At 28.3% G+C, this 22,845-nt stretch overlaps 1 protein-coding gene across 1 annotated transcript; it reads left to right on the top strand.

Moving 5' to 3' along the window:
- Positions 1 to 326: 326 nt before the first annotated feature.
- On the top strand, positions 327 to 22,257 carry LOC142331970 (uncharacterized). The gene is made up of 4 exons (XM_075378019.1): positions 327 to 505; positions 13,806 to 14,393; positions 18,597 to 18,812; positions 21,954 to 22,257. The coding sequence occupies exons 1-4, from the start codon at positions 327 to 329 to the stop codon at positions 22,255 to 22,257; spliced, it is 1,287 nt and encodes a 428-aa protein (XP_075234134.1).
- Positions 22,258 to 22,845: the final 588 nt, after the last annotated feature.

Genomic DNA, 22,845 nt, shown 5'->3' with positions numbered 1-22,845 from the left:
TGTATGGGTGGATGTGAGGTTATGCTTTGGCACTCATGTTATGGAGACAAAACAAAAATTATGGAATCTACCAAAAGGCAATAAAGGTGAGGCAACTAATAACTTGTTTTCTACTGAATAACAGGGAACCCAGGCAACAAAGGAGGAGGCTCCTGTCTGGCATTGTGTTTTCTGCGTTACTATATGGTGCCGAAGTCTGGGGAGGAGTCACCAAATATGGTAAATACAGGGGTGCTCTCAAATCAATACAAAGAAGGAGCAGTCTCTGAATCACAGCAGCATACCACACGATTTCCCGTGAGGCTGTGGACGTCTTAGCAGGAATAATGCCAGTAGACCTTGAGATTCTTTGTAGGAAGAGTATGAAAGAACAAGGTGTTCTAACACCCGCTGAAAAAAGGAGATTGGCCAGTTCCATCATGGAACATTTGAGAAGGGAATGGCAGAGACAGTGGGATAACAGTGAAGAGTCGATGGACATACCGCATGATCAAGGAACTGGAGGGTTGGTGCAGGCGTACCCATGGCTCGCTGGATTACTGTCTTACATAGTTTCTGGTAGGCCATGGAGGGTTTAGAGAGTACCTTTATAGGTTTAGACTTGACTACTCCCCATGCTGTCCGGTTTGTGGGAGTATGGAGGAACCACATACCACATACACATTTTTTCAGCAGTACCAGATTCAAGAATTATAGGAGTGAAGTACTGCATGCAATAGGCAGAAGGGATATGTTTTCACCTGAGGAAGTGCAATGGATCATGCTTGAGAGTGAAAATAATTGGACAGCCATAGCAAGATAGTTGGATGGTCAGTAGTGCGCAGGAATACATACGCACCTAATATCATCTTACAGAACCTGTTACCGAGTCCGACACTCCTTTGACGCCCATAAATGGGGTTCCTCTATCTCTTTAACAAACAAAAAAAAAAGGTTTGGAACATGCCCATCAAAGAATCTTAGGATTTCTGGAGATATTGTTGCTTTTTTTAACAGATTTTCTGCCTCCAAACTAGAACTATAAAATCTATTTTGATAATTGGTTCTCACCGATACCTCTTGTTGAGCATTTAAAGGAGAAGGGAAAGTGGAGCAACAGAACTATTCGCTCAGACAGAATGGAAAAATGTCCTTTACTGTCTGAAGGAGAATTAAAGGAACAAGGACATGCATCTTAAGACTGGGAAGTGAAAATAGATTCAAATATAGCTAATATTGGTTAGATAATAAATGTATTCAGCTGGTTTCTCCATACGGTGTTATTGAGCTTGTTGACAAATGCAAAAGATATAGCCAAAAAATAAATACAACCCCTATATTATAAAAGAATATAATAAATTAATGGTGGTAGTTGACATTACTAACATGCTAATAGAATTATACAGATTCAATCTGTATTCCACTAAATGGTTCTCAAGAGTTGTGTACTGGTGTCTCAATGTTAGTGTTGTGAATGGTTGATTATTCTACAAGAACCATCAAACTCAAAGAGGCTCAGAGAAGAATGAAATTTTGAGTTTGTTACAATTTCAATCAAAAATTATATCAAGTTTGCATATTAAAAAATTAATATAAGGAATATTGGTTTTGTTTCTGGCCCACTGGGCCATTGGACACAATATGTTAAGTCAAAGAAGAGATGCAAATGTTGCACCAAGGGAGTGATGGCAGTTATTTGTAAGAAATGCAATACACACTTGTTTCACACCTGGCAGAAACTGTTTCTTTTTATTTTAAAATAAGTATAATTATATAATAAATTTATGTAGTAAATATTATGTATATTATAATAAATAAAAGTTTCCTATTCAGCCATATTTTATTATTTCATTACATGTTTTTCAGTGGATTGTTATTGTAATAAGAATTACCAAATTGAGCATGATAAATCTGTAATTTTGATTAGATATGTAGCAAAATTTTTTATAAACAAATCTACAAGATAAAATAATTATCATTCAGTATCAGTTTATTATAAAGGAAAAAGATTTTGTTTTATATTTATAGGCCTAGTATAAAGAATATTTTATATGACACAAAATAGGTTAGACAGAAATAATACGTACCAATATGAAATTTATTTCATTTCCAATATATAATATTCATATACATTTTAGAATGAAATTTTAAATTAGATATTAAGTTTAATGGTGCAAATGTAATAATAAAAAATAAAAATTAACATCACAATGAAAGAGTCTATTGATTTATCATAACTTCTCAATGTAACTCCAGTTCATATTCATGTATTTTTCAAAATATTCATGAAATTTTACGTTTTTTGTGCAAAACTGATTTTGATTACACACAATTATGTTGTCTTCAAATTCAATAAGATCTCATTTGGAAATATCTTTACTGAAAAACATCTTGGGAGCTGCTCACTGTAAGAAAGGAGCTGAGAATTTAGCTGCTCACCACCTAGTGGCATTAATGAGAAGTGCAGCACCGTAACGAATTATTTATTATTTAAATGTTTTAATAAATAATTTTTCATTTTTAGGTAACATTTCCAAATAATTGTGATCTGTTAGATTGAGAGTGTAACCGATGCATACAAAAGTTAGCTTTTAACCTAATAACAAATACCCCGTTAAAATTTTGAACAGATTGTTTGCAAAGATATTATAAGAACAGTCCATTGAACCTCCTAAAACAGCATCCCAAGGGCACCCTGTTTGATAGTGATTATTGGTCTAGCTTTCCACTAGGAGCTTACATACCTCACCACTCTAGCCTCCCTCACACAGTCCCCCTAGGAAGCCCATTATCATTAAACAGACATTTTTTTTAATTTATTTAAACCCAGCTCATGTAGTGATAAAGAATAATAATATAATAAAAGTTCATTAATTCAATTCCATTAAAGTTTTTGCTTCAACCAGCAAATCTCCACTACTACATACATACATATATACATTTTTTCAAGATTTTCTGAGATGAAATATATCTAAAAACCTTCTCAGATACACCAAGAAACACGGGTAAAATTTGGTTGCGATTGATCAAGTAATTTTTGTTTATCACGAACAAAAAAAATCCTCTTCCTCTTTATATAGTAGTATACACATGTGTGCACACACACACATATATACACACACACACACACACACACACACACACACACACACACACACACACACACACACACACACACACATACACACACACACACACACACACACACACACACACACACACACACACACACACACACACACACATACACACACGAGTATGTAACAAATTTCATCAAAATCGGTCTATTCAATCAGACGTTGTTAAGCTTCAAACATACCAAGTAGATTTAACCACATTTATTTTTAAATGTACTTCATATTTCAGAAGCATAAATATGAATCCTTGAACATGCTTCAAACAGCTTTGTAGTACATACAAACATTACCCTTTTTTGTTTTTTGGACTCTCTGGGTCATGAAACATCAAGAAATGCAGAAAAACCCTTATCCGATTTTTTTACTGATTACCATACTTTCCTTCTCATAGAATATCTATGATTCCAAGATGGTAAAAATGATTTAAAAAAATTCTTTAGAATTTGTATTTTGCATGAATCAGTACACTTAAAATAAAATAGTACATATATTCCCAAATTCTGTAGTCTCAGCTCATGATTGGCAGTAGCCTGCCATTTACAAATTTTTTAAAAATATTTTTATGAAGTTATATTTATCCAATTTTTTTGTTTCTTATGAACAACTCTCTTCCATACTGGTAACATTTTGTTGGTCTACCAGTATTTTAAATCGAAATAATTAAAAAAAAAAAAATTAATCTAATTGATATTTCTAAAAGTATAACAAAAGTAAACAAAATTATATATCTAAATTAAATTGATTAAATTAATCTTTTAATTATTTATTTTTAAACAATTTTTAAGATTAGCATAAAAAAAATTAAAACGTATTACTGATTTTTTAATTTTTATAAGTGTCCGTTTTGAATAAGTTTTATTTTTTGTTAAAAGTTTTTTTTAAATAACATTTTTATATTTTCCTAATGAAAGTTGTTTAAAATTTTTACTTTTTTTGTAATTACTCTGAAGTTACATATTTCCAGTTAAAAGTAGCATCAGAATTGGCAGAATGTCAGATTAATTTTTTTTTATTTTTATGTGTATGTAAATGTAAAAAAATAAACTACTCCAACATCCCTACAACTGAATATTAGAAACAGAACATTTACAACATACCGTTTCCTTCAATTCATTATTTCCACTAACATTCACAACCTTTGATTTACAAGTGGCTCAAAGCAAAATTGCTTTCTCTGAAAGTAATAACATTTATTATATACCAGGTCTTTAATGAATAAAATGAAGATGTCAGACATAAGACTGTATATCACTTGCGTTTTAGTGGGCTTAAAATGTTGCTTAAATTTGGCTTAGAGAAGGGGGGCAGTAGAAACCACCAAATTCCTCAATATTCTTTTATAAGCCTGGTCATTCTCCATATCAAGTCTTCTATAAACATTACTATTATGGCACATAACATATATAACACTTCTCTTTCAGATAGGAGTGGGATTTCTGATAAATTTAAAAAAAAACAGTTTAAATTTTAGTTAAGGTTAAATAAATTCATTACGCAGTTCTGTTTAAACTAATCTGTTTGATCTGTTTTTGTGTGAGCAAATAAACACAAATTGGACAACAAAAGAATTTGTTTTATTCATAAACAAAACCCAAAAAAATATATCAAGAAAAGTGAACTGATATTTTGAAAAATTTAAAACTAAAATGTCAGGTTACACACAGAGTATTTACAAGTTACTTTATACAAAGAGATTTATAAAAAAAATATATAATTATGTTTTAATGATTTATCATCAGCAAATATTTTAAATAATACTGAATAATAAGTGAAATGAAAGTCATTCTATGAACAGTTGAAAATACATTGAAACCAGTATGACAATGGAATGTACAATACCCATTACAGAGGAAATAGAAATCTGGTAATTTCATATAAACATAATTTCATCACACAGATATGATAATGTACGCTTGACTTAATATCACTGGTTCAGAAAGGCCAAAATACCATTCTATTTATTACCTGGAAAGCATTAATATTCATAAATATTATGTTTGCACATATCAACAAGTTTTGAATCCCCTAGTGGTTTTGCTATTATTATACGACTAAGCCATATTATTTAGTTTAATTTCCATTTCAGTAGATTAATATAATCATGAATAGCATACTTTCATGAACATTAAAGGTAACAATTAATTGATAATTAAATATTTTTTTATCACTAGTAATGTGACCTTTGCTTCCAAAACTGATGATATAATTCTCTCCCACACACTTCTAATAAACCTTTATTCAGGCACATCTAAAAATAAATCTGTATTTGCATTCCGGAAAAAAAAATTCTTTTGCTTACAATTTCAATTTCCTGGTTTTTATGACCCCGAGGTTTACATTAATGTTCGCCCTGCTATCGCATACATATTACAAAACGGATGTTTATTCCTTCAAAATAATTTCTTACAAATTTTTCTTTGTAATTCAACTTTAACCATATTTACTACAGTCACTTTTATAATTTTTTTCAAGAACACAATTCAAATTTTAGTATAATTATTTACATTTTTTTTCACAACAAGAAAAATAATATTTAGATCACATTTATTTAGATTTCATTTTCAAATCTTGAGATAAATTTCCTTCAATCATAATGAATATAATTATCACATCTTTCATGTTCACTCAATAATCTTTAAAATTTCACTTTCAATGATAATTTTCAATTAGGTAGTGTATGAAGATAAAAAATAATAATTAATACACTTATAGAAAATTGTGCAAGAAGAATTGGTTTATAATTATACAAAACAAAATGGTTTTTCCAATAATAAAAGTAAAATCCAATCAATAAAAATCACTGAAGAAGAATCAATCAAGAGTCCAAAAATTTAAATATTCAGGTGAAATAATTACCCTGAAATTTTTTGGAAAAAACAAATAAAAGCCATAATATAAAAAGTGTAACTGGCTTATCATCTTACAAGAAACATTAAAAATAAAAAATCTTTAATAAAAAACACTTAATTTAGACATTATAAAACCACATTTAAGTGTAAGCATTATATGGGACAAAAGGCCAAACAGAATTTTTTTCAGGAATCAAACTTTTTTTCTTAAAAAAAGAATTTTAAGAAAAATCCACAGATCAAAACTTGAAGATAATATTTATAAATTAAGAAATTTACCAAAATTTTAAAAAATAGACCATGCATTGAGAGAAATAACTAACATTTAAATTTAAGAAAAAAAACTGGTTCAAAATAATTGAAGAGATTAAAAATTATATAATGTTTTCAAAGAAATAATTTCCAACAGACAATCTTTCAGAAAACTAGTTTTAATTTAATCTATATTAAATTCTAATTCAAATTTCCAGAAGTACAGAAAAGGAAACACGGTGGATGGCCAAAAAAAATAGAGAAAAGCTAAATAAAAGAATGAAAAATTTTAGAAAAGAAAGTAAGTCAGAAATATGCATGCATGATCCTTAGGATATATTTCAAAAAAAGTACCGAACTGGCAGTATATAAGTTTAACTATTAACAAGCTTAGAATGTAGAACATATCAGGCTGCTTTATTGCTTCACATTTTTTGGAAGCACTAATGTACCAACCTTATTTATATTTTTACGCCATTCATGATTATTTAAGCAATTACTGTAGTACTAGAAAATACAACTATAAATGTGAAACATGAAATGTTATTTGGATTATTTATAAAATACACTGAGGACTTGGAGTGAATTATAATTTTTTTTTTATAAAACTGATGAAATCAGTGAGAATACATTTTATCAAATAATAACATTTTGTAAATTGTAATTAGTATTATTATTTCACTGCATAATATTTCTTTTTAATTTGATAACCAACAATGTTAATTATTTTTATAAAATAAAGTAGTAAACATGTTCAAAATAGAATTTATATTATTTTGATTACAAGCATTGGTAAACTGAGATAAATTTATAGAAGATTCAAACATTTTGTACATTTTTCTACGTTTTTCAATTAAATATTTTTAGATCTCGTAACATTTCTGTTCTTCTATTCATCCTCTTTCCATTGCTTCCAGTACTTTTATCATTCTTCCTCACTCTTCTGCTTGTTCTTGCTCTTCTGTAAATTTTCTGAAGTTATTATTCTTGGTTATTCCTTTTCATCTAATTTGAAATCATCAACTGTTTTTTGAAACTCTTTCCCAATAAAAAAAGTAGTTTAAACCAGTTTAACCCTCTTAATAAACTTTATATGCTCGTGTGTAGAGCATATCAAGTTGCTTTATTACTTAATTACAAGAAAGAATTTAATAATATAGAAATCAAATTTAAAATTTTAAAAAATATGCATTTAAATACAGAAAAGGATAAGTATAATCAACATAAAAATCAAGTATCACTTAGGAGAGTAAAAAAGTCTTTAAATGAAAAAAAGATGAAATATGGTTTAAAAAGAATGGAAGTCTCTCCCTATTGAATTTTTCAATTTGTACACAGAAGAAGCAACTCAAAAACTGAAGAGAAAATTTGAGAATGAAATAATTATCCAAGAAAAAAAAAGATTTTTAATTTTTTTTAATGATATTTCTCTTTAAGAGAAATCAAGATGAGTTAGAAGAAATATTGAGTGATGTGGATTTATATTTTATCAAAATTAATAAGAATAAAAACAAAAATAATGAACTATGATAGAAAGGAGAATAATTCTGGGCATTATGATAAAGGAGGAATTAAATATTAACTTAGGAGAATACAAAATATCAGCAGTAGGAGAATTTTATTATTTAGGTAGTAAAATTATGAAAGATGGAGAAAGTAATGCAGAAATAGATCGGCACAAGCAAGAGAACTCTCAAACAGAAAAGTTATCTGCTATTATCAAATATAGTGTACAAATCTGAAAGAAATTCTTGAAAATATTTGTGTTGTGAGTGCCACTTAATGTTTGTGAACAAGGATGACATAAAAAACAATGAATAAGCATAAAATCTTTGATATGTGATGTTATAGCAAGATGTTGAAAATTAGTTGAGTTGGGCGATACCAATGGGATAGTGGCTGCCCTTGCACCCTGAACCTCTTCGTTTAGAAGAGGAAGGTGATGTACCAGTGTGTAAGTAAGGTGGCCGAAAGGGATCACTTCTTCGCAGGTGGTAGGAAATACGGGACCAGTCAGTAAAAGGCAGATGGACCCCCGTAGACTGATCCTGGACCTCAAGAAATGGTTCTTTCACAAGCGCGGGGAACTGGGGTGTGAGTAGACCCAGATCCTGATCAGTCATGATTGCTTCAAAGCATACCCAGCATTGACACCAATCACCGAGTGCAATTACTGTGGAAGAGAGGACACCAAAGAGCATACTATAGTCAAATGTAACAGGTTTTTGCACCACATGGTAGTGTGCTGAAGTGAATTCAGTATGCTAACCCCCAATATATCAAAGAGACTATGCTACAGACTGAACAGGCATGGCATATAGTGTTGAGGATGTTAGTTAACCATCTGAACAAATATGTCAGAAGAAGTTCAAGGATAAATATCACCTGATTTTCTCTAGGGGCTGTGTTCATAATTAAAGTAGGTCCAGCCTCAAGGAAACATAACATATAAAAAAGGGTAGTTAATAAAATTCAAAACAAAGAGACTTTAGGGTGAACAGGAAATAAACATGTAGCAGAATCTCATAAGAGATGAAATAGGTAGTTGGTCTAGATATTAAGATATATAGGGTTTAATTAATTTAGTTAGGGCTAAGGTTTAATTAATTTAGGGTTTAATTATCAGATTTAATTAACTTAATTAAGGAGAGATAAATAGAAGGTAGAAACTAAACAGAAAGATTAAGAATGGACTATATGTAATAGAAATAGTTTAAGATGTAAGCTATAGTAATTATGTTAAGTAAAATATTAACACAGAAAAGAAAGTAATAAGGAACAGCATCAAATAAGCCAAGTTTAGTTTTAAAAATATTCCATGCAGAAACAACAAACATTATTAAGAAATTTCAGGTTCCGGTTTTTTATTTAACTAACTTCATAATGGTAGCATCTCAGCATTTCATGTGGAAGTTCAAATCCTGATTGCATATTTTCATACTCTACCAAGTACCAATGGGATAATGACCATAGCTGTTAATATGTGCTCTTTCATAAAAAAAAAATCTTCGTAATAATTGTATCACAGCTGCATCATTACTGAACAATAACCCAGCAATGATTCTAACAACTTATTAACCCGATAAATAAAAAAATAATTGCGATCTCAAATCCCAAAACAAATCAAGTACTAACAAAAAAATGATTTCTTTTCATGCACATTAAAACTTCCCACAAAATGATTTATAATTTTCTTGTAAATTATTTACCAAATACTCTTCTCACAACAAAAGCCTGCACTTAGCTATGTATAGCTGCTATAATGAATTTTGAAGCTTGAACTACAACAGCTAGTACAGTGACTGTTATCCAAACTGAAAAACGTTCAGTTTAGTTATCACGTGCAGAAACAAACTGCTTTCTTATAAATAAAACTTATTATTTTATGTTACTGGATGGTATTATAAATTAATTTTAAATATTTTTTAATTCTACTATTTATATTTTATAAAATTATTAAGTATTTTGCCATAAAAAGAAATGTTCTGCTATACATTTAAATGTTATAAAATTGACCTATTCTCAACAAGTATAATTACATCAGCAAACAAACACTAAATGATAAATTAACTAACATTATAATTGTCTGACATATATAAACACACTTTATAATCTATTGTGACAAAATCTTTGTAAAAAATAAACATGGGACAAGCAAAGTATTATAACTCAGGAAATGAGTTGTCACCTTTTTTAGAATCATATCAAGAAACAATATAGCTATATTGCTTGCTATGTGCTCATAGTTTTCAAATACAGCCAAGCTACTGTAAAAATAAATAATTACCCATAAGCCTATGTTATTGAATGCTTGAGTATAATCCAAATAACTAGTTATTATGTATCTGTTGATCCTGTAAGAGCACTTGTGCATATTCTATTTCTTTTTATTCGAGTTTGATTGAGAAAAGTAATCATATTTTATAAATAGTTGTGCATTTTTAGTGTTTTATAATTTTGAGTAAACTTATGTCTACCAATAAAAACCAAAAAAACTAAAATGGCAGGCCTGGAAAATAATAAATAGCATGTATGAGTTTATGAAACAAGAAGGTGAACAATTACCAAAGTCGGAAAAAGAAGATAAACATCTGATCCACATTAAAAAATATGAATAAAAACACCCCACTGCATGTGGGTGTCATGATCCCATGTCCAAAGAGTGAGAAAAGAGAAAAGCGGTTGTTAGAAAACAGCCGAAAATCTGGCGAAGACTTCTTTCTCTACTCCAATAAAATACAAACCCCATTAAATGCCTTCAATGGAACTAGATAACTTTGACATACCAGCCTTCACGCAAATGATAGCGTCTCACCCTTTCATCCAGAGGTCCTGGGTTCGAATCCCGGTCAGGCATGGCATTTTCACATTCTACAAAAATTTCTTCATTCATCTCATTCTCTGAAGCAATACCTAACGGTGATCCCGGAGGTTAAAAAAAAGATGACTTTGACAACTGTATTGTGAAATGAACCAAAAACGAATTTCATGAAATTCATAAACTGCCTATGGTGAAAAAGATAATGTTAGTATTTAACAATGCCATTGGTTATTCAGTAAAAGAGATAAGTTTGAAAAAAATAATACAAGAACTAGGCTTTAGGTGGAGAAAAACCAAAAATAATAAGAAGGTGGTCAGTGAGCGACATGACATAAGGTTTAAGCATATATCTGACTAAAAAAATTTAGAACGAAAAATAGGCCGATAGTGTACCTCAACAAGTCATATATATTATCTTCTCACACTACAAATAAATCTTGGTGTAGTGATTCAGGGGACTGGCTGAAAGTTACTATTTTAATGGTTATTAGTCCTATTATAGTACACGCCGCAGGAAAAATGGGTTTTATACCAAACACCTTACTAACTTGGTAAGCAAGTCTAAAAAGTGGCAATTACAGAGGTCAAATGAAAGCAGAAAATTACTTAAAATAGAAAGAATAGATTTTAATTCCAAACCTTCCCAATAATCCTATGGTAATTTCTGATAACGAATTCTACCACACTGACGTTTTAGAATAATCACCAGCTTCCAGAAAAGAAGATATGATAAAGTGGTTGCAGAAACTTTCTGTTCCTCATCTTCCCGAAATCACAGTTGGTCAAATTGGTAAAAGCAAACAAGGAAAAGTTTACTGTATATGTATTTGACTAACTTTTACAAAAACAAAAAGGGCATGACATTCTCCAACTAGCTCCCTCCATACCACTCTTTATTTAAATCTTATTGAAATGGATCGGTCAGAAGTTAAAGGATACATTCCTTTAACATATCTTTTGATATCAAAGATGTTCAAAAGCTATATGGAAGTAAAATGGCCAATATGAATGAAAAATAGTGGAAGGTGTATAGTGATAAAGTTAAGGAAACAGAAACTGAATATATGCCACAAGAACACATTATTGACAATACTATGGAATCATTTATTTCTTTACAAAAAGATAGTGAAAGTGACAGTATGATTACAATGATGATTCTGACGACAGTAACCTTGGAAATAATAATATTTCTTGCAAAGTGGATGGCATTCACCCTCTTTAATTAAAATTGTTTTGTTTTGTACTAACATTTAAAAAATAATTAGTTCTGGTGTAACTTCCAATTCCATTATTTTGCGTACTTTATTTTTATCTTACATTAACTTTTGAATATCTGTTTAAAAATAAAATGGAACACCAGCACTCAATGAAGGTAATACATTTTGATTTGCATATAATACCACTTTATGTGTACGCCTATTATTGTACAACTCCCAGCTTCAGATTAGTGCTTCTATAATTCTTATCAAATTTACCATTTTCAAAAATGCATAATAACATTTTTTTTTGCAGAAAATGGTCAGATATTAATTAAAGATTATTCAATCAGCCGATTAAATTTGACATTATATACTCGTATATATAATTAAATCAAATTAATTTTAAAAAGTAATAAAGTTCAAAATATTAGCTATTAAGGTGATTATTAAGGTGATTTTAATTTATTAAGGTGAATTAAATTTCAAAAAAAATTGTGATCTGGAATCCAATAATAAATAACACCACTATACATCTTACGAAGGTCCATTTGCTGTTAGGTAATGAAACAGATTTTATGCTAAAAATTTAGTAGAATGATTCAAATTACAACTGTTGCTACTGTGGCACCAAGCATCAAGATTGATTATACCAGCTGTACATAATTAAATTACATCACATCCCAAATTAAAGACAAAAAACAGAACAACTTAAAAAAGAAATATTAGAAAGTATGCTACTTTTATCGATCCGAACACTTTTGCAGTTTAAACGTTCTGTAATTTCAAACATATAACTGATTTTAAATACCAGCAACTTAAAACAAAAATTCATGAAAATAGTAAATTACTACTTTAAAATTAACAATTTACTTAATTAAAGGTAGCATTTCTGTTACCTATGCCAAAATAAATAAAATCTTTTTCAATCATATCAGAATACAAGCAAAGGATACCAATGAATATAACAATAAATAATAAAAATATAAATGATGAATAAATACTTACATTTAAAACAGAGGTGTGTGCAGGTGCTGTAGATATGAGACTCAGTTACTTCTAATAAGACTTATAGCACTACCAAGTAAAACAGCTTATAAAAAATGCCATAAAATATGACACCAAATTCCAATAAGCTGTTCAAAGTAATTTCATTAGTCACTTATGCATGACATGATACAGCAGCTACCACTGCAACAGAAAAATCTGTTTTATTTACATATATGAATGTATGAATAATTTTTATGAATTTACTGAAACCACCAAAATGACAGACAGGGCAACGTGTATTTGATACTCTCTTCATTAATATATGTTTATTACCTGGTATGCACAAACCAACCAGTGTGACAGCGCAGAACACAAAACATTAATTTAGGAGCATAATCAAGATAGAATAAATCAATAAAGCTGAAGAGAAAAGGTAGAAAAACCTAGAATATGATTTGGTATGTCAAAAGGATGGATAAGCATCAAATTCCTAATATAAATAAAAAATTAATAGTTGGATAAAAAAGAATAAGAAGAAAGCACAAACTGAAGTGAGAAAATGATGACAGAGAAAGAAGAGTTGTAAATTTGGATATAGGAGAAACAGAAGGAATATGAAAAGAGGGGACAAAGTGGGCAAGGTTAGTAAATTCCAGATAAATAGGTATGTATGAACAAAACTGTCAATATATATATATATATATATATATATATATATATATATATCTTGATTATAAAAGATTAGCAGGGTATTAGAAGAATTAAGAAATTAATTAAACAATTAAAGTAACTTGACTCCAAATTTATTTTTTCTGGTGTTTTTCTACTGACACCAGAAAAAACACACATTAGAATAGTATCCTATATTACAAAATAAAATTGTCAATATATTAATTTTTCAGGTATCTAACTGACTTTATCAATAGTGAAAAATAAACAACTAAGAAATTATCATAAAAAAATAACAAAAAATTCATACCTACCACTTACACATGTAAGTACAAAAAAAAAATATGGCTGAAGTATATAAAGAAACAGAAAATAAGGAAAAAAAGATTAATAAGGATAATGCGAGTAACAGAATAGAAGAACAAAAAGTAACAGAAGAAAAAAAATCTAATGTAAAATTAAATTGCGATGAAATTAAACATAAAGTAGTGACAGCTTACGCAAAAATGAATTTAAAACCAGAAAAAGGTGAATCTACAAAAGATTATTTAATAATGATTAGAGAAACAAATGATTTAAAGGCTAAACCTCAATGGGATACAAGTAAAAATACATTAACATTATCGATGATAAAAGCAAGAAAAAATGTAATTACAGCACAAAATTTATTAGAAGATAAACAAAAGGAATTTAAAAAATATTGTAAAGAAAGGGATGAAGAAATAAAAGAAATAACAGAAAAAGAAAATAAATTAAGAGAATCATTTGAATTTTTTGATGGATTCGTAAGAGAAAATATTGAAAAAAGGGTACGCGCTGAAGAAAAAATTAAAAAAGAAAAAGAAGAACGCGAAAAAATTAATGATGAAATAAATAAAGTAAAAGAGCGATTGGTTCATTTAAATCAACTAAAAAATGGCATGATAAAGGCAACTGAAGAAAATAAAATATTTGAAAATTATTTAATCGAAGTTGGTAAAGCACTGCCAGAAGTATTCAGGTAAATACTCATATTTTATTTAGAAATAACTCAAAATTTTTCAGTCTTTTATTACTGATTTTATATTAACATAGGTTTCATTTTTATACAAAAAATTATTCTTTTTTTAAAAATTACATTACTCTAACTAAGCCAATAGGCAAACATCAAAGTGTAATACAATAATAATTTAGTATTTTTTTTCTTCAATTGACTGGTTTGATGTTATTTTCCATTCATTTACAGCTAGCTATCTATAAATTTCAATCTTTGTTTTCCTATACAGTTTTTACCCTTTACATATCTCTCTATCACCAAATTAATAAAACCAGTCTAGTATTTGACTGTAAAGTAGCCTCTACCTAGTTCTGTGTTTATAGATCATGCCGAAAATTTCTCTCTTCTTCCATCTTAAAATTTTTCCATTTTTAATTTTATAAATCCACTTAATGTTTCTGGATGAATCAAGAAAAACTTTGATAAAACTTTTATCAGGGCTACACTACAAAATAAACAATAATAAAAGAGAAAAGAAGTAGTTGAAGTCCACCCTCATAGATATGTTTGCTACAATAACTATAACAATTATAGGTGACCTAACAAAAGTTACAAGTTATTTCTGAAGATAAAATGACAACCCCAGAATTAACATATACCCTATACCAAGCTTATTAGGGAAAATGAGACAGAAACTTGTTACTGATTGCCTTTTTCACAGAGTCAAATATAATCCATATTATTATATAAAAATAAGAAACATTTTAAAATAGTTTGTCGGTTGGTCTCCAACCAGTTTCCTGCTACTGCTGGGTTGTGTGTGTGTGTATGTGTTTGTGTGTGTGTGTGTGTGTTTTGTGTAGTTTTCACTACCAGGTGTTTTTAACAACGTAATTAATTACACCATTTTAAATAATTATCTTCAAAGGTAATAAATTAACATATATGCAGTATTGTATTTTAAGATTGGTGCTAACTAAATACATATTGAATTAGAATGATTAATTGATTATTGGTAATGAAATAAGTACTGGTAGAATAAAAGTAGTTTACTATAAAATAATTTAAAAAGCATTTTAGTAAAAAAAGTAAGAAAATATACATATTATTTGTTCGAAGTACAGCTTTTTGACTTATTGGTAGGTTAAAAGCTGACTTATGTCTAATAATATGCACTGAGTAATTATTCATATGACTTTTTAGTCATACTGACTTATTAATGAATTACGATTTTCTTTAAAACAAGCCAATATTTGCCAAAACAACACAGTGTAGCCAAACTATAAAACAACAGTTATCATGTCTACCATTGTTTTTAAATGAAACATATGCAATTAAATATTTAAAAAACTAATTATATCTTTAAACAGACTTAAGCTACAGTTTTATAGCATTATAGACCATCTGCAATAACTCCTAATTAGTAATAATGTGAATCTTCCACTCAACAGACTGCTTGTAGATACAAAAAGAAAAAAAGTGAGCCCCACTTTCTGTATTCAGTTGATTTCAGCAACTTCTTCCACTTTCCCAAAACCAAAATCAGCTTCAAGGAAGAAAAGAAAAATGTTCTTAAGATCAAACATTTTCTAATTATAAAAAACTAGTTCGAATGAAAAATTAATACAGATTATCATTAAAAATTTACGATGTAAAATTTCATTAACAAGAAAACTTTAACAATATTTAGAAATATATTTCTAGAATAGTCCTTAATTCCTCCTTCATTAGTGATATAGGTACCACTGAATATCAAAGAAAAGCATTCCAATTAATAACAAATAATAAACTTATAATTACTGACTCAAAGCAACCATACTGAAAGAAACACACTTCATATCATCAACACAGCAATTAAAAGTACAACTTAAAGGAACAAACATAATTCTCATACATATGAGAATTATACTAGAGAACAGGTTTAATACAAAAATCAAAAATAAATAATTGACAAAATCATAAATATTCTCATAAAAATCCTGTAAAATAAACAATTCTAAAAAAAATTATCAATAAAAACTATAACCTTGCCACTAGCTCTAAAAAAATACAAAATATTTTGCTCATCAAAAGAAACTACACTCAACCATGCCTACGAGTAGGCTCGCCAATCCAGTTTGATATATTTTTACACCAAATCCCGGGGTAAGAGCTCAAATTACTAAATTTTTTTTTCTCTTCTCGTTCTTTTGATCCCTAGTTGGTATTTTGATTGGATCGAATCCTATGCCCATACGCTGCTGTGGATGCCAATGGTTATCTGATTTCACTAACAAGACATTTCCATGCCTTAAATCTTTTTGAGGTTTAGTCTATGGTTTTTTATATTATCATCGATCTGCTTCATCCACATTTCCTTTGGAGCTGTTCACTGGACTTTCCAATGGGTGGGTCGTTCAAGTCAGAAGAGTAAGTGTGGTAGTCAGTTTCCACTCATTCTGCAGACATGGCCAAACCATCACAGTCTTCGTTTTAGAATCTGTTCCTCAATTGTTGAATGTTGTTCACAGCAATGTCGAATATTCTCATTTCAGATGTGATTGCAAAGTAAGACTCTGATCTGGTATATGCGTCGCATTTGGAACACTTCAAGTTTGCTCAGGTTTGTCTTAAGTAGTGTTCATGTTTCTGCTCCATACAATAAAATTTGCAGGATCAAGGTTCAAAAAGATGAATGATTTTGTTTCCACAAGCACCACTTCAGGGAAGTCCAATTGGTTCCTTGACCAATTCGAATGTGGATTTCCAACGTAGCTGCTATTTTCTTCTCTTGGGACAGTGAGCTCTAATATTTGAATTTTTGCACTTATAAAATTTGCATACCATCCAGTTGGGCAATGGTGCATGAGCCATCTGTCGTTAGTACATGTCTTATCCACATTTATTTTCAGGCCATAAGATTAGACAATGCCAATCTTAAGAGTTCTTAAATCTCTTATTAGACCTCATCTTATCAAAAAGTAGATGATAAGCAAATTTTCAAATGTTACTAGAGTCCCACCACAATTTACTTACTTATAAACAATACATGTAATATATAATACAGCTTTCTTATACATGTTACACATATACAAAATTGGTGGACAAAAGAGAAAAAAGTAAAAAAAAATTAAATATCTAGCAAATGTTGTTATTTGTACATACTTATAAAACTACTTTGTATAGAATACAAAACGTAGTAATAAAAAATGTATAACATATAATAAATATATAAAAATGTATAACTAACATATAATAAATGAGATTTACCAAAAAAAAACAATCAGGAAAAAGTTTGCTATATTGTTCCAAAAATTACTCTCCAACAATTTAAAAGATATTTTTTTTAGCCAAACTAAAAAAAAATCATGAGCATATTCTAAGTTAAATTTCCAAAACTGTACAAATACATAATACAATGGGCTATCTGAATACTCATACTAGCAAGAACAGATTCATTACATACAAATCAGAATCAATCAATCAATCAATCAATCTTTGTAAATAACTTAAATGAGAAATATGAGAAAAAGATAAATATATTTATAAATATGCATAAAAAATGTCAACAAAAACATTAAAAATTTGATATACAGTTTCACATGTAAACTCCTAGAACTCAATACTCTCAAAAAAAATAAAATATTTTCTAATATTTATACAATTTTATGAAAATAAATATATAAAAAAAAAAAACTATCGCAACATACATCAAATTTATTATTCAACCGGATAAAAGAGATTTCTTCATAATCTTTACAAGGCATACCATTTCATCCAGAAGCTAACATGCTCTGTTGGAAAGTTTATCCCCTATTATGTAAATACAACTAATACATTTACAGCTATAGTCAGTCATCAATCAAATAAACATTCTATTCTAGTAAGCATAAAATTAATATATTAAATTACATGTAAAAATAATTTCTTATATTTTATCTGTTCAATTTATTATACGTATCTTTTCACTAGTAGAAGTTAATTATTTACAGTCCACTATATATGAATACTGTTTCAGCCAGCAAATTAAACAATGCATAGGTTATCATAATCCCAAACAGACTATGTTTAATAAATTCCATGAAAATGAAGAGATTAATAAAAACATGAAAAAATCTTTTGGTAACATATATCCATACATTTTGTAAAACATTATTTATATAATTGTTTTTTCAAAAGATTAACTACATTTTTTTTTTTTTTTTTTTGCTAACTGTATTAATTTCCATAAATTTCTTGTTATTGCAGTTCTGATCCTGAAATGATAATAGAAAGGTATGAATTATTAAAAGAAGTAAGTGATGAACTGTCAAGATTGCAGTGGCAACATATTGAATCATTACAAGAGATTAGTAACAAAATTGATGAAGAAACAGAACGTAGATCAGAACAATTAATAGATCTAAATAATTTATTAACAGATTTATATAGTAGAAGACAAGTTGCTGGCCGAGAAGTATGGAGGTAAATAGATTCATATTTTAATATAATATACAATATGTAAGAAGTATATTTTGGTAAATGTTTTATTAAGAAAATACCATTGCTTTTTATTTAACAATAATATTCAAAAGCATGAATCACCTTAACAAGCAGAAATATAAAAGGAAGATATATTTATTCATTGATTATTATTACCTTTTTTTTAATGAATATTGAATTTTCAGATGTACCTCATCTCTTAGTTCTTTTATAAATATATATATATCATCATTCTTTTGTAATTAGCACCAATTCTAAAAAATTAAATGTCATAAAAAATTAGAATTAAATAGATATTAAACTAAAACGCACAGATCAAAAAAATCTTAATAAGGAAGAGCCATGGTCCAAAGGTAACACAGGAAGGATACAGATTGAAAGTTAACAAAGAGATCTATGAAAATCAAGAAGGCGTAGTAATAATGATAATAAAATGAAAGTAAATTTCTTGGGACATATGATCAGAATATACCCAAACAGATCAAATAGCAAATTGTTGACAAGATGAGGAACAAGAAAAGCAAATTGAATTACCTGAAACAGATAGAAGAGGACCTCCAGTTGTGATAGAGGTAACTTCCAAAAAATAAATTATGTTATAAGAGCTCTTGTGACAGAAAAAAGGACAGGAAGAAAGTGAACAGCCGAGCAAAAATGAAGCCATGCTGGAATAATGAGAAACGTATAGAACAAAAGAAAAGAAACCAGAAATAGCTAATATTTGGTGGTCCTATGTTATTCTTTTCATGTTAAAAAAAAATAAAAATGCAGTGTCACTTAATCAAATTCCCCCATGTAACTGAATGATATTATTAATATTTATTACTGATAGTATATCCATATGCTAAGCTTTACTGTACAATATTTGATAATTTAAACAAAATGTTGTTATAGTCATCCTGTGAATTATTAACTTTTGTTGTTTTTTTTTGTTTTAATTTAAATAAGAAATACTTACTATTATTAATTATTTACTTCTAAACCTATTTTTTCTGTAATAATTACAATATGTTTGATTTAAATAAGATGTCGATCAGCTATACGAGATAGATTTACACTTTTATTTTCTAACTATATATTTTCTACGTATGCTCTCATACGTTTTAAAAATCTTATTTTAAATAACGTGTTTGTTTTTTTCTATTATACATATATTCACATAAATTTATTTTATTTTATAAATATCACAATATTAATACAATGAGAATGGTTATTATAAATAGGTTTTTAAATATTTTATAAAATTAATTCTTTTTTGTTTCAATATATATTTCTTATTTATAAAAATAAATCTTTCCACTTACTTTTTTTTTGTTTCCTCTACATTTCTCACTTCCACAGAGATTTCTGCTTCTTAAGAACATAAATGTGAAAATTTAGATTAGATTTAAAACTAACATCATAAGCATACTCTCTATATTAAAAAATGTATAAATTATGTTTCTAATCTAAATTCACACAATCATATTTATATATATATGTTTAGATCTCTGTGAAAGAACTGAGTGTTGACAAAAAGAAAAAAATGAAACAATAACTGGAAAATTTTATTTTTATAAATAATTATACTCCCTGCTGCCACAATGCAATTTGCTAGACTATTTATTTCTTTATTATATATTCTTCTAAAAAAATCTTCTGCTGTTTTATTTACATTTTAAATTATATCTTTATTTTTATATATAAATATATTAAATTTACATTTTACAAACAATTTTATATAATTTTTCTTTTATTAATTTGTTAATTACTGGGCATACTTTTATTGTTTCTGTAAGACTCAGTTGTTACCTATCAATCATTATAGTTGATTTGTATAAATATTATCTTTTTCATATCTATTTAAAACAGGTAGTACACATGCTAAGAAACATGTACAAGTTGGGAGGAATTTATAAGTACAATAAATCAACAGTTTAGATGTATTGCATGTACAACAGAAAATAAACGGAGAGTATGATGTTTTATCACAAATGAAAGAATCCAACCTTAAATTCTAACAATAAAATAACCTCTTCAGAGATGACTCAAACATATCCATACTTGAATATGAAACCCACTTCATTACTTGACCTCAGTGAGATGGTGAGGTTAAGTGAGGCTCTACAGGGTCTTTTCCACCCAGAATTTTTACAAAAAACAAAATTAGTACCTATCAAGTAAATATGAGCCTCATACTTTCCATGCAATGTAACATTTATATGTAAATAATTCTAATACATAACAGAATTAAATTAAAACCTGAATTTTACACTATTATGTTCACAAGTATGTGTTAAAAAATATTCATTTACACCTTCTGAGATTTGTAATTATTATGTTTATTTAACATCTACACACATCTAATTTCTATTACTTCATGTATTTTTATTTTTAATTAATAATATGGACTTTTTACCAGTTCATTTTCTTATTTTAGAATGACATGTATATTTAGTACAACATAATTATAACAGAATTAAATTTAAAAAAATAAACATTTATTAATATAAAAATTTCAGATTAATTTAAAGTAAAATAATAGCATTAACCTGACATTTTTGGATGAAACAGGGCTTTAGTCTCTCTCACCTAACAAGCCATTACTGAGTAGTGCCTTAAGTTTAACATGAAGAGAATTCTGTCATCACATATAATACAGTTATTTTATCACGTAACCAATTAAATGCATTTGATATCTTTGTTAAAAGATTTTGATGAAATCAAAGGATACAATTCATTCATTAAAAATTAAATTAAAATTATATCCTGCCAGGATCTGTTTTTAGCCATGAATTAATGATACGTCATGCCTGGTGAATAATATAGAAAATATAAAATTATCATACATTAATATACGTACTGTACAAGTCCTAACTAAATAGTTCCATTACGTATCCGGGATACGTTCAGATTATCACACAATGTGATCTAAGCAAGCAGTATTCAAAAGGAGATATCAATTACAATAAGTATCAATCTTCAAAATTTGATTATGATTTTTAGAAAGGATCATAATTATATGCAAATAACTATCATTTTGATTATAAATTTAGTTTCGTATTAACAAATTAATGATTTAACTAAGTAGATTTACAAACTCACATAAATAAATTACCACACTTATTAATTTATATATTACAGGTGGAAATGCGTATTAAAAAGAGTACAAATAGCTGCGGCTGAATCAGCATTAGAAACAGAGCAAGCACAGACAGCGTGTGATGATCTTTATTCACAAGTTTGTAGAGAAATGGGAGGACCAGCAGATTCACCAATACAAGAAGATAACAGCAAAAAATTACATGTAATATTGGATAGGATATTAGAACTACGTAGTATTTTGAAAAAAGCCAATGAAAGGGCATCATGTAACTATTCAAACAGACCGAATTCAAATTTATCTCGACCTAAAACTGAAAATCCAAAACCAAGAACTAGGCCTTAACAAATGTTTGTAATGATATGTTTCTGTACTGTAATGATAATGGTACAGTACATTTACCTTTTCTACATGCAGATTTAGTTTTTATATAATGGTATCAACTAAATTACCTACTTAACAATGGTTCATTTATTATTTCTTATGATTTACCATGAGGTAAACCCCTAGTCAAAATTAAAAACAATGTTGTTTAAAAATTTGTTTTATATTATTTATATGAGAAAATTCTAAAAAAATTGTAGCATCTTTAAACTGAAAGTCAGTATTTCCAAGAAAGATGAATCGTGATCACTATCTTATTTCCCAATAAAAGTTACTTCAAACCATCAGTTAAAGAAGAACTTGAAGCAACCATTCAGAATAAACAGATTATTTACATTACCCACCTGTAATTGGACATATTTGTAAACTTAAGATGAGATTCCAAACTCTTTTAATATTCGAATGAAATAAAGTAAAACTGTCATACTGACAGTATGTCAAAGAACAATAATATAACAGTTTTAAATTCTGGAATGAGCTTTGAATTTGCTTTTAGCTAATCATTAATGGTGTTAACCATCCTACTCAGTTGAGATGTGAAGAGTACAA

Source organism: Lycorma delicatula, chromosome 11 (assembly GCF_047948215.1).
Source record: "Lycorma delicatula isolate Av1 chromosome 11, ASM4794821v1, whole genome shotgun sequence".
NCBI classification, from domain to species: domain Eukaryota; kingdom Metazoa; phylum Arthropoda; class Insecta; order Hemiptera; family Fulgoridae; genus Lycorma; species Lycorma delicatula.
This window is presented reverse-complemented; position numbering and strand designations above follow the sequence as displayed.

Coding starts and splice junctions, on each gene's coding strand:
- LOC142331970 (XM_075378019.1), top strand. CDS start 327: ATGCCAGTAGACCTTGAGATTCTTTGTAGGAAGAGTATGAAAGAACAA. Junction 14,394..18,596: donor GCACTGCCAGAAGTATTCAG/GTAAATACTCAT, acceptor TTGTTATTGCAG/TTCTGATCCTGAAATGATAA. Junction 18,813..21,953: donor GCTGGCCGAGAAGTATGGAG/GTAAATAGATTC, acceptor TATATATTACAG/GTGGAAATGCGTATTAAAAA.